This window comes from Nesoenas mayeri (genome assembly GCF_963082525.1).
Source record: "Nesoenas mayeri genome assembly, chromosome: 2".
Classification (NCBI taxonomy): domain Eukaryota; kingdom Metazoa; phylum Chordata; class Aves; order Columbiformes; family Columbidae; genus Nesoenas; species Nesoenas mayeri.
The window spans coordinates 13094328-13110741 of NC_137543.1; the positions used below are offsets into that span (position 1 = coordinate 13094328).

A 16414-nucleotide genomic window follows, 5' to 3' on the forward strand; every position below is an offset into this window, starting at 1 on the left:
GAGTCACAGTGCATTTTTAAGTTTTCTATTTTTTTCATCTGAAAATATTAAAACCCTCTCATAATTAATTCTACATACACTGTCAAAACGTTATCTGAGTATCAAAAAAAGGAAGAAAAAACAACAGCCGTAAGTTGTTGAATTCTTGAAGAAAGGATAAAATAAAACTAACAAAAGAGATGAGTGTCCTGTGCCTGTAGGTAGGGGATCAGCGTGGAGGTTCCAGAGTGATCATGTCTACAGAATGGCTGCTTTCATCTTTTGAACAAACATTGAGAATATGTCAGCACAATGCTTACCTTTAACCCAGATAAATCCATAATGGAAAGATTCAAGAAAAGAAATAGAATTGCTTTATATTCGTAATCTTTCTGAACGCTGCCAACCCCAGATTTTTTTCTACTTTTCTGGGTTCCTCCTCCCTCTCTAGTTATTTAGGCACTCAATTAGATCACTGAAAGCTAAATACTGATCTATTCAAATTGATAAAAATTAAAACCTTCAGAGGGGGTTCTTCAAAGCCCACACTACTTTCTATATATACTGTATGCTTCTACATTTAAACAGGAGTTAGCAGTATTTTCTTACTGCCACATTTCTGTGGCAGAAATATGATGATAAGAAAATGACAGATTAATATACTACAGAGAATATTTTCATACAGTAAATTATTCACATAAAATATTCCTCTGTGGCTTTTGTTCAAGGAGGTTGATTTATCTTTGAGCTGAAGAGCCCACACAAGACCTCTGCAGTACTTCATAGTATTTTGAAGCTGGAACAGACCATTAGGATCATTTATTCTGATCTCATGCATAGTAGAGGCCAAAGAACCTCACCCAGCACTTTTAAGCCTGTAACTTACAGCTCGAAGCTCACCCATTCTCTCAAGGTTAACATCACTAGTGTGCAGAGGGTCTGCAAAAAGGTCTATACAGCATTTAAATCTCTCTTACGATCTATTTTGAAGACTGCTGAGAATTTATGAGGTTCAGGACACAGAGAAATTAACAGTGACAATGGGTACATGAGGTAACCCACCAGGTGACTGCAAACCTCCCTAACTCATAACGACCTTTGGAGGAGAAAATTACCCACTTCCATAGAAAAATACATAAGAAAAAAGTATAAGTATACACACATACATATGTATGTATGTGTTTGAAATCAGACACTATGTGAATACCACCTACCGAAATTTAAGAAATAAAAATTCTGCAGTTTTCATCAGCACTCACAAGAGTTCTAACAAAAAAAGAGACTGTCCAGAGTATGACGTTCCTTTCAGGTGCAAATGGCTAGTACATTTCCATGAGAACGCATAAAGACAGCGGAAGCTAGCTTTAAACCAGGCCTGGATTTCACTCTGAATGATACTCTCTAGTTCGACCACAACACACCAGTTTCATGCAAGAATAATTGTGCAAAATGCAATGATCTGCATTATGCAGGCAGTCAAACCATGCTGGTCCTGAACAGCCTTAAAAATCTACGATCTGATAATACAGATTCTCTTTCTCCACTATTAATCTTAATTCTCCATTTATATTTTAGTATTACTAAATGCAAGAGTACAGTGATATGGCACCAGCACCTCTGAATCCATCCTAGGAGTGAGTTACTGCAGTTGCCCAGCTGAGCACACCAGGTGACAGAGCAAGGGCACCAGCAGCAGGACAGCCTGTGCTGCCACCTCATGGGTTTCTCTTTCCTTCAAGAACTGCAGAACTTGAGGAATGAAAATGGTGGGTGCACTCAGCTTACTGACTAACCAAACCGACAAAGGGCCAGCAGAACAAAAGCTTCATATAGCTACTTTCCCCTCGCTGCACTGTGTTCTTTCCACAGTCAAAATGCCTGCTAGGAAATAGTAACAACCCCACATATTTGTTTCTTCCCACTTCGTAAGATTACAGACTATGGTCAGGGTGGTTTTAGGATAAAAGAACACAAATCTTTCATTACGAGTTTACTTTTTCTAGATTTTGAAACAAGGCACATTTACAAAATCTCATTTTTCAGACAGTTTCACTGAAGAAGAGCCTTCAGAACAAATTGCTGTGTATTCCAGAAATGGGCTCATCAGTGCTAGCTATGAATGCTGTAAGTAATCTTTACACTGTAATTACTGAAACACAAAGGTAGAACAAAAAAAGTAATCCAACCCTCTCTTCTCAAAATTTTAGTATTGATTGAAGAGCATAATGCACAAAATGTAACTTTTTTGTCTTCAGAAAAGCAGTTCACAAGAACCCAAACAGTCCTTTTTGCTTCAAAAAATAGAATTACTTGAAGAAATACTTGAGGAGTGACACCATTTACCTACCACTTCAAGAAAAGATACATATCTTCCTCACTGTTAGCTGAAAGGTTAAATACCTATAAAACAATTTGAGAAGCAAAATGTAATAAAGGAGAAGCATAAGTTAGGATAAAAAATAACACCTTTCCAAAAGGATGGGATTTGAAGGAAAGAAAAAATAGGATTTTTGAGAAAAAGAATCTGAAACATTTTATCTGACACACCCCAAAATACAAGTTTACTTTAAACAACAGGAAACTAATGTTCCCAAGAAGAAGGATGCAATTTTGGTGCCTGCACTGAGTTTGTGCACGCCAACAATTGGTACCACAGACTGGCAGCAAAGCAGAGCAGTTGACAGATTCTGGCAGATAAATGCCAGGGGTCAGAAGTTTCCCCTGTGAACAACTCGGTATCACGAGGGATTTCTTGCAGCTTCACAGGAAGCATCTGGTAGAGGCTAACACAGAAGGGTTACTGCACTTAATGGATCACCGGTCTCTTTTCATTTTCTACAGTACCTTCTGTCATAGCTAGAAAACTCTTTTATATAGCAAGCGTCAGTGAAAAGCCATTTATCTCCAGAATGGGCATTCTACACTTATATTCACTACCAATTAAAAAAAGAAAAAATCCTGATCCTGCAACAATTACTTGGAATTTACTCTAACCTAAGACAAAGTAAATTCTGAGAGACAGAGGCACACTCTTGGGGATTTTCAAATCCAAGTAAGATTGTTCCCTCATGTCCATAAAGAAGTAATGGATTGCTCAATTCTAATGCTGTTCCTACACAGCACATAAAACTGTTTGCTTCCCAAGAACACCTTCACAGATACATTGCCGTGCTCGCAGGAGAAAAACAAGGTCTGATTCCTCATGCAGGGTCCAGACAACACAGGCCACAAGCTTTGTCCATTATGAGGCCACCATGAGCTAGGATGTGAACTAAAACCATGGTCCAGATGTGAAGGAAGGTAGGATGTGCAAGAAAACATCTTGACACAGTTTATCTTCCCTGGACAAGAACAGGACAGTGAGTCAAAGTTTAAGTCCTGCTTATCTCCTCAGTGAGTGGACCTTCATGCTGCCTCGTACTCAAGCAGGTTGCGCCATGTCATTCTAGTCTGTACACTCCAGGCTATTCTCAGGACAAGAACCTTATGTTTTGACTATTTTTATGAAGCACAATGATCTCTAACACCATGGAAACTAACAGGGTATGAGAATTTCAGAAGCACAGGTGTCAGCAAGTTCATTTCTGAATCCCAAAATAATCACATCACAGTCGTTTCATATACAAGAACTTTGCCAATCTTAAGATTCATGCTATTGTACTGCAGGAATCCTGCATTTTAATTTTCAATGAAAAATAAACTAGGGGAAAAAAAAGGAGCAAAGGAAACAAATTAACCAAACCGTTTCATATTCAAACACAGCTACAGAGTCAATCTTTACGCTGGAGTTTGTACCGTTTGAAGTAGGAGAAGTTTTAGGTCAATGACAGAGAAACTTCCATGGAAAGGTTCCGTGCTCTCAGTGATGAATGAAATTATGTTCTTCAAGTCCGACTGTTATAGGTTGCAGCAATGTGTTTAGAAAGCCACTGCATGTAATCATAGTGGATATTCCACAGAAACTCATGAATCAACTGTCTATTAAAAGGCTGCCAGTAATTTCATAAATCCAGGCTGACCACCATGCTTATATTCTATACACTCCTTCCTATGTCAACAAGGGTCAGCAATGTTTAGAGTGATTCCTGTTTAGCGCCATTTTAAGAGAGCAGTGAGAGAAATCCAGGTGCTGTGGGTAACCTCACAGAGCTAAATCCACACTGAAAAAAGATCCTACATTACCAACTGCTGTTTGGCTAGTATTTACCAGGCATCATGACATAAGCAATCCGAAGAACAGAAAGCAGTCAGTAAAGGGAGGACATTGAGCATGAGTTACAGCACAGCATACATGAAGGGGAACAGCCAAAGCTGAGCTAAGCTCTGCTGGCAGAGAGAGCAGGTTGTGCAATAGGAAATGGGTAGACAAGCAGGAAAAGCCAGAGCTGTAAAGGGCTACCTTAACCTGGGGCACATGCCAAAGAGTCCTACCATTAACATTCTGCAAGACCCAGGGGCCTGCTCTGTACATACTGGTGAGCATAAAAATCCTTCTAATTGTGGAGGAAGAGAGGAGGAACTCTCACACAGGCTATGATATTGCTACAGGAAGATCACTGCTATGTCATACAGACAGCAAGCAGCCATGGGTAGCAGCTGACCATGACGTTTTAGAGCAAGTTTTTGAAGAAAAAGAAAAGCAATTCATTTTATCTTCCCCAAATAAGATTAGAGTTCAGGTGCAGTAACTGTTTCCCACCCAGCTATTTTACATTCCAGGGCCTCTACAATTTACAGTGCGAGTGTGACTACAAGAAAGTTCCATGAAGCATCTTGCTCTCTACTAGAAAGCCTGTTCAGCTCATCAGACAAAACCCTATCTCTTAATGCTTTAACATGTTTTTCAGAAGTTTTATGCTAAGAAATTTTAATCATCTTGGCTGCAGTTAGCATATTCTCCAGCCCTTTCATTTATTTCCCATTTGTACTTGACATTCCTCCCAGTCCCACACAACTTTGGCTCCAGCCCAGAGACAAAAGCAACGGCCCCTCAAATGAGCAAACTGCTGGGCTGGAAGCCTGGAGATGACCATGAGTCAGTTGTCTTCATTCTGATATGTAGAGGTCTCCGTACTTCACAGTCTCATATTCTTGAAAAAATTCTGCTGTTTTCCCACAAGGAGCAAGATAAAACTGCCATCTTCAGCAAGGTGACAGAATTCACATCCAATAACTTTGAGCAGAGCTGGGAATGGATGCCTGTCTTGGATATGGCAGACCTGTACCAGACCAACATACTCCCATCATTATCAGCACATCAGTCAACACATGTGGCAGGTTAGACTAGTTCCAAAATCAGAGAATAAGACTTTTCCTTGAAGTATTTCACACAGATGTGAAAGCAATGCTTTCTAACTTTAGAACTACTTTAAGTAGTTTCAGTAAAGACAGTTCAGCAACTAACAGGAGATCAATTAGCAGTGCAAACAGCCATGTCTCAGTGTGCAGAGGTGTCAATATAGGGCTTACAGTTCAATACCAGGAGTATTACAATTGAGAGACATTGCCAAACAAGTACTGACTTAGTGAATTATTCTTTCAATCACACTAAATCACACAGCTTAAACAACACACTGAGGATAAATTTAGGAAGATGCAAATTTTAGCAGAACGTAGATGATGTTACTTGCATTATAAGTGATTTCAAACAGTGTCACCTTCAAATTCAGGTATCTATTAGGACTCCAGTCCAGCAACAGATATAAGCACGTGCTTAAGCTTTAAAATCTACAGACCACTCTGAATGCTGGTGGACCGCACAAGAATTTCAGTGTAACCTTTCCTTCAGTATTGTTCCAAGCTGGGCCACAGAATATCCAAGAGTATTTTGAGCATGGGGAAGACACATTGAAACAAACTGTGCACAGCCTGTTTTTCTGCTTACACTTTACATATATATATAGCAACATTTTAAAATGCTTTCTATACTACAATGGTATTTTTGAAGGAAGACAAAAGTATGACATTTAGACAATGTCAGTATCTAAAGATAATCAGCAGAAAGACTGAGGACAACGTAAACCTTATATTTCTTTTTAACTCATTAAATAAAATAAGCTTTTAAATTGGCTGTTTCCCCTCAACATTCAGTTTGGAGAAACTAGTTCTCACCTCTCACCTCTAGATACAGATCCTTAATCCCTTACAGGATCTTTTTAATTTTTGCTTTTTGCCAACATATGCCCACAGCACAACAGTATGAAGATACTCTGTCCTAAAAATCTGCAGATTTTCAATGGACAGGGAGGTCTTAATCGACAAAGTAACTTCATGGACATCAACAGCTATTTAAAAAATAAAAGGTTATCAGGATGCATTAACATTATTCATTTAAATTATTCTTTAAAATTATTCTTCACTTAAATGAACAGCAGTTAACATAAACTCTGAACGGCACTATTGCCTTATTTTGCTAGAGATCATGTATGTTCAGAAATGAGCAATGCTGGACCTGAATATTTGACACTAGCAATTTATTTTAATAAATACATATAGGACTAGAACAAAATGGACTTAAATATATTAGTGGACTAAACAATAGAATCACTGATGAAATTAAGACTTGGCTAAGTGCAGTTTTGGCAATGAACCTGACAGTAGTCTAAATGTCTCATCCCTATGGCACACTGTGAATGGTGGGTTCCTCAGAGGAATCACTGAGAATCACTGTGGTTAGAGCTGACTGAAGATTTATCTCCAGAGCACAGCAGCAGTGAACAAGATGCTAGAAGGCAGAAAAGAAAGGGAGGTAGTACAAAGCTGGGAACAGATTGAGTGTTTATGTCATTAGAGGCCTCACAGACATTTCAGACTGTTTTAATTCTACTGTGAAATATTTTCCTTTTGGCTTCTTTGTGTGAGGTCTATTATTATTTACAATTCCATAGTAAAAAAATCCATACTTCCATTTTACCTCTCACTAGGATTCCCAAAACATCTTACAGCATGAAATAAAGCTTAAATGAACAGGAATAATTTTAAATTTACTATTGTGGAGTGCAAACAGATTTCAAGAGAAGTACATGCATAAGTAGAGATGAATGTGAATCTGTCTAGAAATATTGGGTATTAAATCTTTCCATTATTCATATGAAATGGAAAAGCATTGTTTTCATTATTATTATTATTATTTTGCAGAAAGTAGTAAAATGAACTCATTCAAGGTCATGGAGAATTAGATTAATTGGTATATTCTGTCCTACATTTAAAAATGTGGGACCATGTGATGAGAAGCTCTAAATCTTTAAATCTTCAAAGTCATCTGAATTGCAATTTATATCCCTGAAACTAATTCCCTCACTTTTCCAGACTTCTCTGACCACTATTTATTGCAGAGCTACACTGTTTTAATTATTTAATTGAACCCTTATTCCCCCATCCATTTTTCTAACAGTTGTTTAAACTCCTGGGAAGAGCTCTGTCCAGCGAGATTTCTTTATCTTTCCGGAACAGAAAGTCAAAAACTGGAGGAGAAAATGCCAAGTTAATGGGAAGTTCTGAACCCAATTAATGTATAGGAGAAAAGAAACCACCAAAGAATGCCAATCCTGAGAACTGTATCTAAACTAAAAAGCGCTGTAGTTATTGCCAGAAAGTAATGGCCTCGTGTAAGTTAACTATGAAGCTCAAAAGTCTTTGTTTTTAAGAATATAATGAACAGATGTACATAAGGCTCTTAAGATAGAATAAATTTAACTAGAGCAGCACAGGTGTGAACAGTAAGCACAGTAATCAATGGCACTATCAGTATGTGCACTGGTTTGCAGCCATGCCACCTGTACTCTGAGACAGATAGATCCCATTTAAGCAGGACTAAAGTGAATCAGTAGGTAGATGGCAGCTTCCTAAAGGGAATTGTGGTGCAGAGGGAAAGGATAGTCTCAGTTCAACAGGAGACTTTCTCCATATGAAATTACTGTTGAAACGAAAACCCAGTGTTTGATTTAGTTCTGAAACTTTCAAGTATTATGTCAAAATAAAGGTATGAAAGATCTATTGTGATATTTATTAATGAGCTGACAATTTAATCTGATGTCCCTAATGTCAAACTCAAAAACCTCTATCTGTCTTCTCTAATAAGGTTTTCTCAGTTGTTTCAGTCAGTTAGAGGAATTTTTCTTTCTCTTTTGGATTATGATACAGTTACAATGTCTCTATACAGCAACCATTATTCACCCAAGAGTTTCATTTCAGTTGTGGCAAAGCAAGTAATCCCTATAACCATTCTTTACCTCCCAGAGAGTTGAGAGGCTTAGCCTGTGTTTGCAAAGCCTCTGAGATGCCTGAAAAAAGGGTTACCATAGGTTACAAGGTTATTAAAAATCATGGAATATCCTGAATCAATTCCTGCCCTCAAGTCTGGCACCTCTTCCTATCAGCACCCCTTTAGTTTCATGACCAAACAAGTACTTTCATTCCCTCTTTATTCCATGTAACACTATCACCAACTGTGTACAAAGCTCAAATTCAAAATCATTCTTAGAGGATTTTATAGCTTCCACATAACCAGTGCAAGAGTTCTTTGTTCTCTGGATGGTTTAACTGGAGAGGACTTCAGGCTACTCAGGGATCATGACCAGAGCAACAGACTGGTAAAGAGGCCAGTTTCTTTTCAGGGCTATTTACAACTTAAATGGAAGCAAGTACTGCTCACTTCCTATCTTCTTCTGCCCTCTAGTGAGCTTTGATTTTCATGCCACCCGAACAATCGTGGCAGCTTAATGTAAATGCATTTGGAAGTGCTGAAACACCAAACTCTTTTTCTTTTGACACACTTTAGAAGGGTTCTTATCATTCTCTGCTAAACAAATAAGAAATCAAAGAGCCTTTTCTAGCCCTGCGGTGCTAATATGGAGGAAATGATTTTTACTGAACAGGGAAACACCCACAAAATTGGGATACCATAGAATCCCATTAAAAATGTCAAAGAAAAATTTGTTAATTTCTATTTCTCTGCTTTAATAGAAGTCTGATGTTACAAAGATCACACATTGGTTCTTTCACAAATCACTGTTTAATTGTTAAAAAAACCCAAAAAAACACCAAAAAAACCCAAAAACCTATGGTGTCTGATTCCTAGAAAGAACCTCAAATACAGCACCAGATCAAACCCACTGGCATATGTCAGTAAGTAGGGAAAAGTGATTCAGTTAGATCTTTTGATCTAACTTAGCATCAGTTACGTTTACAGCAAGTCCCTCCATGATACTGCATTAAACAGTAGCCAGTCCAGCAAACACTACTTTGTACTATTTAATAAATATGTTTACAAGACTTGGATTGTGGAGAATAGCAATTAAGAAAAGAAACCAACATCACTTACTGCACTGCATTCAGCTCTGGGGCCCACAACTTAAGAAGGACATGGACCTGTTGGAGCAGGTCCAGAGGAGGCCACAAAAATGGTCAGAGGGCTGGAACAGCTCTGCTGTGAGAACAGGATGAGAGAATTGGGGTTGTTCAGCCTGGAGAAGAGAAGGCTCCAGGGAGACCTTATTGCAGCCTTTCAGTACATAAAGAGGACCTATAAGAAAGCTGTAGAGGGACTTTTTACAAGGGCATGTAGTGATAGGACAAGGGGTAATGACTTTAAACTGAAAGAGGGGAGATTTAGATTAGATATAAAGGAAGATTTTTCACCATGACGGTGGTGAGGCACTGGAACAGGTTGTCCAGAGAAATTGTGGATACTCCAACCCCTGGAAGTGTTCAAGGCCAGGCTGGACGGGGCTTGAGCAACCTGGTCTCACTGAAGGTATCTCTGCCCATGGCAGGGGGTTGGAACTAGATGATCTTTAAGTTCCCTTCCAAACTAAACCATCTGATTCTGTGATTGTAACTCTGCCTGTCTTTTCAGTTATTTATCTTCAAATGTAAATGTAACTTCTCATGTAGTTGCTATGAAAATGTTGGTACTATTCCCAAAAAACAGAGCTGTCCAATACAGAAGTCCAAAGCAACAAAATACCTTAACAGAAATAGTGCTTGTAAAATAAAATAACAGTTACAATAGAATTCTTTGCTACTACAAAGCCTGGCAAGTAAACCTGTCAGAAGCTGGACAAACACAGATTTTGCCAAGGAATTTAAAATAAATATCAAATGGGACAGGAACAAGAATGCAGAAGCATATTATCTAAAGCTGGCTCAAAATTAAATTAATGTTTTGCCTCTGAACATGAAGGCAAAGTAGGATAGATGAGTAACAATTCTAGAAATAGAAATCACCACATACGAGTTGGAGGTAAGAGCTGAACCGTCAAGCATGACAGATCAGATGATGCTAATTCTAAAACACCAAAAGCATTTGTTTACCAAAAGTATGTCATGCCACAGAAACCCTGTGCTTTTCCTAATGGCATTGTATATGGAACATAAGGACTTGAAGTCCAAGGGGAATAGTCAGGGGAGTGAAAACTGCACCTTATAAAAGTGAGGAGCTTCGTTCATTTGTTCCATGTACACATGTACATACATCTGCAAGGAAAAGTGTAAGAGTGAAGAAGACAACTATTGTAAGGAAAAAGCTAACACCATGACGCCAGGCCAAAGAAGTACGAACTACAAATACAAGTCTGGAATACCTTTTCTGTAGAGCAATAGGATGGACTATCTGAAAAGTTCATGCTTGATAACTTTGTAACTGTGATTCTACAGAAAACTTGCTCCTGCTAAAATGAAAAGCGAGTATTGGTCTAGGAGCTGTTTTCCAGTCACATGACATAACTGTAACAATGACCATAGGTATTTCATTAAGAGTAATCTCCTCCTCTCAGGACAGAATGCTAAATATAGTCCTTTTTGTTACTGAATGAAACAGACAAAATAATTTCAAGATTGTAGTTAAAGATTAATGTGTCAGAAGCAGGTAAGTGAGGAAGACAACGACACTTACTGGGAGTATAATGCACAGACTTCCAGCTGCAGACCTGCACAGTGGAGCTTAAATTGCCTTTCACCCCTCCAAATGGGAATGTAACAGGAGCTTCCACTGAAAGGTGAAATTAATCAAAGCTTTTAACTTTTGCACAAATAACTAATTTCTGTGAATCATCCTGCAGTCTTGGTACTGAAAGAATTCAGTATTTTCAGTGTATTTCCACATATTGCTTATGGCAAAGTAGGAGAGATGGTGACTATGAAAGCAGAGAGGAATCAGAACTGGTTATACCAGTTTTACCTCAAAGGGAATCCCCAGCTGACTGTTCAGAAAAGCTTTCTGTTTCCTTTAGCCTGCTAGAAATGGCATGTCAACTGTGTCTGACAGCAGTATGGATAAAAACGCCAAAGTAGAGAGAACTATCACACTAGACAAAGAGAATTCATCTTGATTGTACATAAACCTTGGCTTAGTTGACTGGAAGATTTATAATGAACAGCATAATGTTTGTTTCAGAGGATTCTCATTCTCCACTCTCCACTCACAATTAAAACTATTATGGTTTTGTAGCTTTAAAGTTTTTATTTTTGCCTAGTGAAAACATTATCACAGATCGAAGAAGATGGAGAAATGGATGTTTGTCCTTGAAAAGTAGCTTTGCAGTGCACCCGTTATTGTGAAATCGCAATGACGACACTGATAGAAATTATTACAGATTTAAGGTATGCCAGTTAGCAAATGACCAAATTGTAGCACCCTAAAAGGGCCTGATTTTCAGGACAGAGACAACATTTAAAAACATTACATCCCCCAACAGGTGTCTCAAGCTTTGTACTCAAAATCATTAGCATTATTTTAATATATCTTGCCCTAAAAAAATAAAACACACACAAAGAAGTATATTAGAATGAAAAGTAATTTTATTCACCCACTTAAGAGGCCTTCATCTTGTTAAGCAACGCTAAAGTTTTTACAAAGCTGTAGGGTAACAACCACTGGAATGCAATTAGTCTTGAGTGTTACAAAAGTTGGGACAATGTTTGGTTGATATTTACATTTTCACTGAATTTATCATTTAAGACAATGAAGTGATTGGAATGAAAACACCCTGGTCTAGCCAGAAGAGCTACAGATTCTATAATGAATATAGAGATTGCCAGTAACTAAGTCAAAATATGTAGGCCAGGACACGATACAAGAGAGAATATACTTACTGAAACTTTCCACAAGGTCAAGGGCAACGTGAGTAGCAATATCCATTCCAGTATCTATATAAGACTGGCAGTTTTTCAGAGACGAAAGAGCAGAATCCACACAGTTGAATGAGATTCTTGCACCGCCTGGCATCTTGAAATCGTTACTCTAGAAATAACAGACACAACATTTTGAATGCAGTTTACACTCAAAGAATTTGGGAGAGAAACCAGAAGTACAGCCAGCTAACCATAAAGCAGTGTCAAAAGAACTGGTGAAACATCAGAGCAGGGATGAAATTGTAGCTCTCAAGATGTCACTAATTTCAGTGGAACTGCAATTCACCAGAGGTTTTCAATTCACCTCCTAGTCAATTTTAAACAAAACTACACCGCAAAAAGCTTGCAGTTTTTGTCTGCTCATTCATATTGCTAAAGCACAATGAGGTTCAAACTTAATCATTATGTTTGCTCAGAAACTGCTCCTCTATTTCAGATCCAAAGAAGCCCGCGTGCCCAAAAGCTTGTCTGTGTTTTCTAGGCATACTACCAATTAGGCTAGAAAGAAATATGACTTCTCACATCCAGTTCAGCCTCACCACTACAAGTCTGTTTCAACAGCTGACCCTTGGAAAAAATAATCTAACAAAGAGCCAGTCTTCTAAGAATGTACTTAAACATCTAGTAGCATTTTTAAATAAAAGCCCACCTTAAAAATGCTGCCTGCTTCTCCCAAAGATACTACAAACTTTTAGTACCAACGTTCGATCAGCATAGAATAGTGCTGCACAGGAATCATATTTATTTTCTTTACCTCTGTCTTCCTTTCCAAGACAAACCCACAAGCTACAGGCTTGCAGGGATTAACTGCTTCTCCTCACGTGGGTTTGCTTATGCTGTGCCTATCCACACCGACCACATCAGGTGGCTTCTTCTCAAAAATTCCAACTTTTGCACTTCCCTCTTCATGCTTTGCCGTAACTTGCTCAGACAACATGCAGCTATTATAATAATCATGAACCTGGTGGGCAGCTTTATACTCCAAGTTTCAGGAGATAAGAAAAATTCTGCTCAGCTTTAGATACACAGCTGTTCACAAAAACAAGTCTTGGATAGACAGAAATACTTCATTAGTCCATGTAAAGAACTGATATGTTCAAGGACTACATGGAGATCACATTGGGGAGGGGAGAGAAGAGAATCCACAACCCAAATTGAGGTATATCATAAGTTTTATCTGAATCATACACAAAATAACAAGGGGATGAGTTGTTGTATCAACAATAGCCTTTGCCAGGCTATAATCCAACAGAAATCTACAAAATATCTAAGTAGAAAGGACAGAGCTTTGCCCAAACTTTGCATACCTAAGGCTATATCTCCCTCTACTATTTCCCCTGGGATACCAGAACTACATCACACAGTCACCCTAACCTGAACAACATTGCCACACTCCTCGTGAATATCATGCAAACTGTGAGACATGAATACCTGCTGTCATGCTTTTTTCTTTTTCTTTGGTATCTTTTTTGTTTTTTTCTATTTAAAAATGTGCTTGGCCACTCAAGACTATTGTTTATTATGCTGTTTTTACATCATGGTCTTCCAACAGCATTTTAACAACAGTGATGGTTCAAGTTCACTACAACTTGAACTTTGGAATTCCATATATTGCTTTCCTCTCTATCCCCTTCTAAAGGTGCATCTTGCCACAGAGGAGGCAGCAGCCTTTAACAACAGCTCCTTATGTCAGCTCATGCTCTCCTCACCAAAAAATAGTAAATGCTGTCTTTAAAGGTCTTTAGAGGCTGTCAGACTAACAGAAGACAAGGAAAAGGTCCCTTACAGAACTTCTTGAAAGTAAAGGAAAATGATGCTTTTAAACACTAAACAATCAATGCTTACAGCTGTTACATTATTTAACTTTTCTTTCTTAAAAACACCTGTTTGCCATCTTAGTAAGACTGTGTAGAACCTCTGTGATCCAAATATACACTACTAAATAGTCACATAAAATCATGTTAGCAGCTTTATCTTTCTAGGCCCATTCAGTGTATCAAAGTTAACAGTGAGAACCTAATTCCCTTCTTGAACTTGGTAAATCTCACTCACTGAGAAAGCCTGCTGTTCTTTTGGAAATATCACAGATACGCACTGTGAAAGGCGGGAATCTGCAAAAAACAACAGTGAAAAGTTAAAAAGGCTTTTTCATTCTCTTGACATTTGTGGAAGCACTGAGCAAACTACACAGGAACAGAAGTTACTGTTTACAATATTATATCATACCATTGCATTGATATTTTCATCTCAAATAGTCTTTCGGAATGTAAACTAAGTACTCTTGGACAAATTTTCCATATTTTTTTAAATAAAAGATCATTTTTCTTAGAAACTGTTTATGATCACTCTTCAATTTTCTAAATGAAATCTTCAGCTTGTAGCTGTCCATTCTGCATTCAGAGGAAAAGCCACATTCCCCACTGGAAATGGTTTCACAGCAGTGTTTTTAAGGCACTTTTTTTGGCTAGGAAGGTCATAAATGGGTGCATGAAAGAAGCACCTAAAATTTGCAACTCCTCCGCTCCAACCCCCTGAATTCTGGAAAACACAACCAGCAAAATCATAGTTGAAAAGGAGACCAAGTGAGACTACCGAAGCAGGTTTGTTTGGTTTTTTTCCAACAGTAAGTGATCAAATGGTCCAGACAGGATTACCAAACAGCAAACTGAAATTATAGCTTCTGCCATTTATTTTAAAGATTTGAGCAAGCGATCTAATTTCTCTATGCTTTCATATCCCAAACGATGAAGCAGAGATTAAAAAAAGCTAATTCTGTAACACAAAATCTATGGATGACAAGTGCTTACACACTCCCAGGATCAGCGTTTACCTCCTGAATCCACTGGTGACCAACAGGGAGACGTTACTCCCCTGCCACAAGGCCCGGGGACAGAGCCTGGAAGGGACCTCAAAGGATCATCTAGTCCAATCCCCCCACCAGAGCAGGAACACTTAGATGAGGTTACACAGGAAGGCATCCAGGCGGGTTTTCAGTGTCTCCAGAGAAGGAGACTCCACAACCCCCCTGGGCAGCCTGTTCCAGTGTCTGTTACCCTCACTGTGAAGAAGTTTATTCTCATATTTAAGTAGAACCTCCTGTGTTGCAGTTTGAACCCACTGCCCCTTGTCCTATCATTGGTTGTCACCAAGAAGAGCCTGGCTCCATCCTCGTGACACTCACCCTTTACACATTTATAAACATTAATAAGGTCACCCCTCAGCCTCCTCCAAGCTAAAGAGCCCCAGCTCCCTCAGCCTTTCGAGCAGGAAGCTCCTTGTCACCCATGCACGGGGCGCACTGGCCCCGCACCCCCTCCCCGCTCCCTCGGCCAGGACAGCGCTGCCCTCACCCCGCCACAGAGCAGCGAGGGTAGCCGCCCCGCCAGCGGCCGTTGCTCACCTGGGCCCGGCTGCCGACGCCTGAGGGGCTCCTGCTCCAGGAGTGCCCCCCGCACCGACCGTCTGGGCGGCAGAGGCCCGTGAGAGGCGGTCCAGGCGGGCAGCGGAACCGCCTCATCAGCCGGCGCCTCTGCACATGACGGCGCCGTCATGTGATGGGAGGGCTCGGCCGCGCCGCACGGAGGGGCCGCCGCCTCCTTCCTTCACCCGCTGCCCGCGCCTCACCTGCCGCCGCAGCCGACGGAGCAGAGCACCCTTCTCGCTGCCGCCACTCACCGCACCGGCGGCGGGGAAGGGTGAGCGGGGCTGGCACCGGCGGGGAGGCCGCTGGGTGAGGAGAGGCGGCGGGAGCGGGGGGTGCAGCCGCCGCCGCCGCCGCTCCGAGGCGGTTGGCGGTTGTTCTCGCGCCGCGGCCGTTGCCCCGAGGCGGGTTCAAACCGTGAGGGAGCGCGGGAGGCGGTGCCGCGACCCGCGGTGGCGGGGCAGGGCGGGGGGCGGTTTGGAAGGTCGGTGCGGCTGCTGCGGGGCCCTGCGGAGCAGCCTCCTCAGCGGCGGTAGCGCCCTGCGCCGCGCTGGCGGGAAGGCCGGACTCCTGGTCCTGGTTGTGGGGCGGGAAAGGCGCTGGCGTCTGCAGTTTGTCTCGCAAAGTTGTTGGTGAAAAGGAAAGCCAGCTCATAAGCTCCTATATAAGCGTCTCTAAATGTAAAAGCTTAATTTTAGCGGTGCTGCGTGCTGTGTCTTGCAGGAAACATGTTAAATAAAATTGACCACGAAATGCGAACATGACACAGAAGCCAACCCTTCAGCGATAAATAAAGAAATGAAGCTGAATTGTTTCCATTTGCTATAGAAGTTTTCCTTGTTACTAAAGCCTGTTACAGACAATTTGGTTGTATTTTTTCAA

The 16414-nt window shown here is 40.3% G+C and overlaps 1 protein-coding gene across 1 annotated transcript in view; it reads right to left on the reverse strand.

The window, feature by feature from the left end:
* The window catches only part of NSMCE2 (NSE2 (MMS21) homolog, SMC5-SMC6 complex SUMO ligase), a 132883-nt gene extending 117307 nt beyond the window's left edge, over positions 1 to 15576 (reverse strand). Inside the window, exons 1-2 of the mRNA XM_080339591.1 lie at positions 15512 to 15576; positions 12073 to 12220 (exon numbers count right to left, since the gene is read on the reverse strand). Coding sequence (XP_080195717.1) covers positions 12073 to 12205 — 133 coding nt within the window. The 5' untranslated portion in view covers positions 12206 to 12220; positions 15512 to 15576. The remainder of the gene's footprint in view (positions 1 to 12072; positions 12221 to 15511) is intronic.
* Positions 15577 to 16414: the final 838 nt, after the last annotated feature.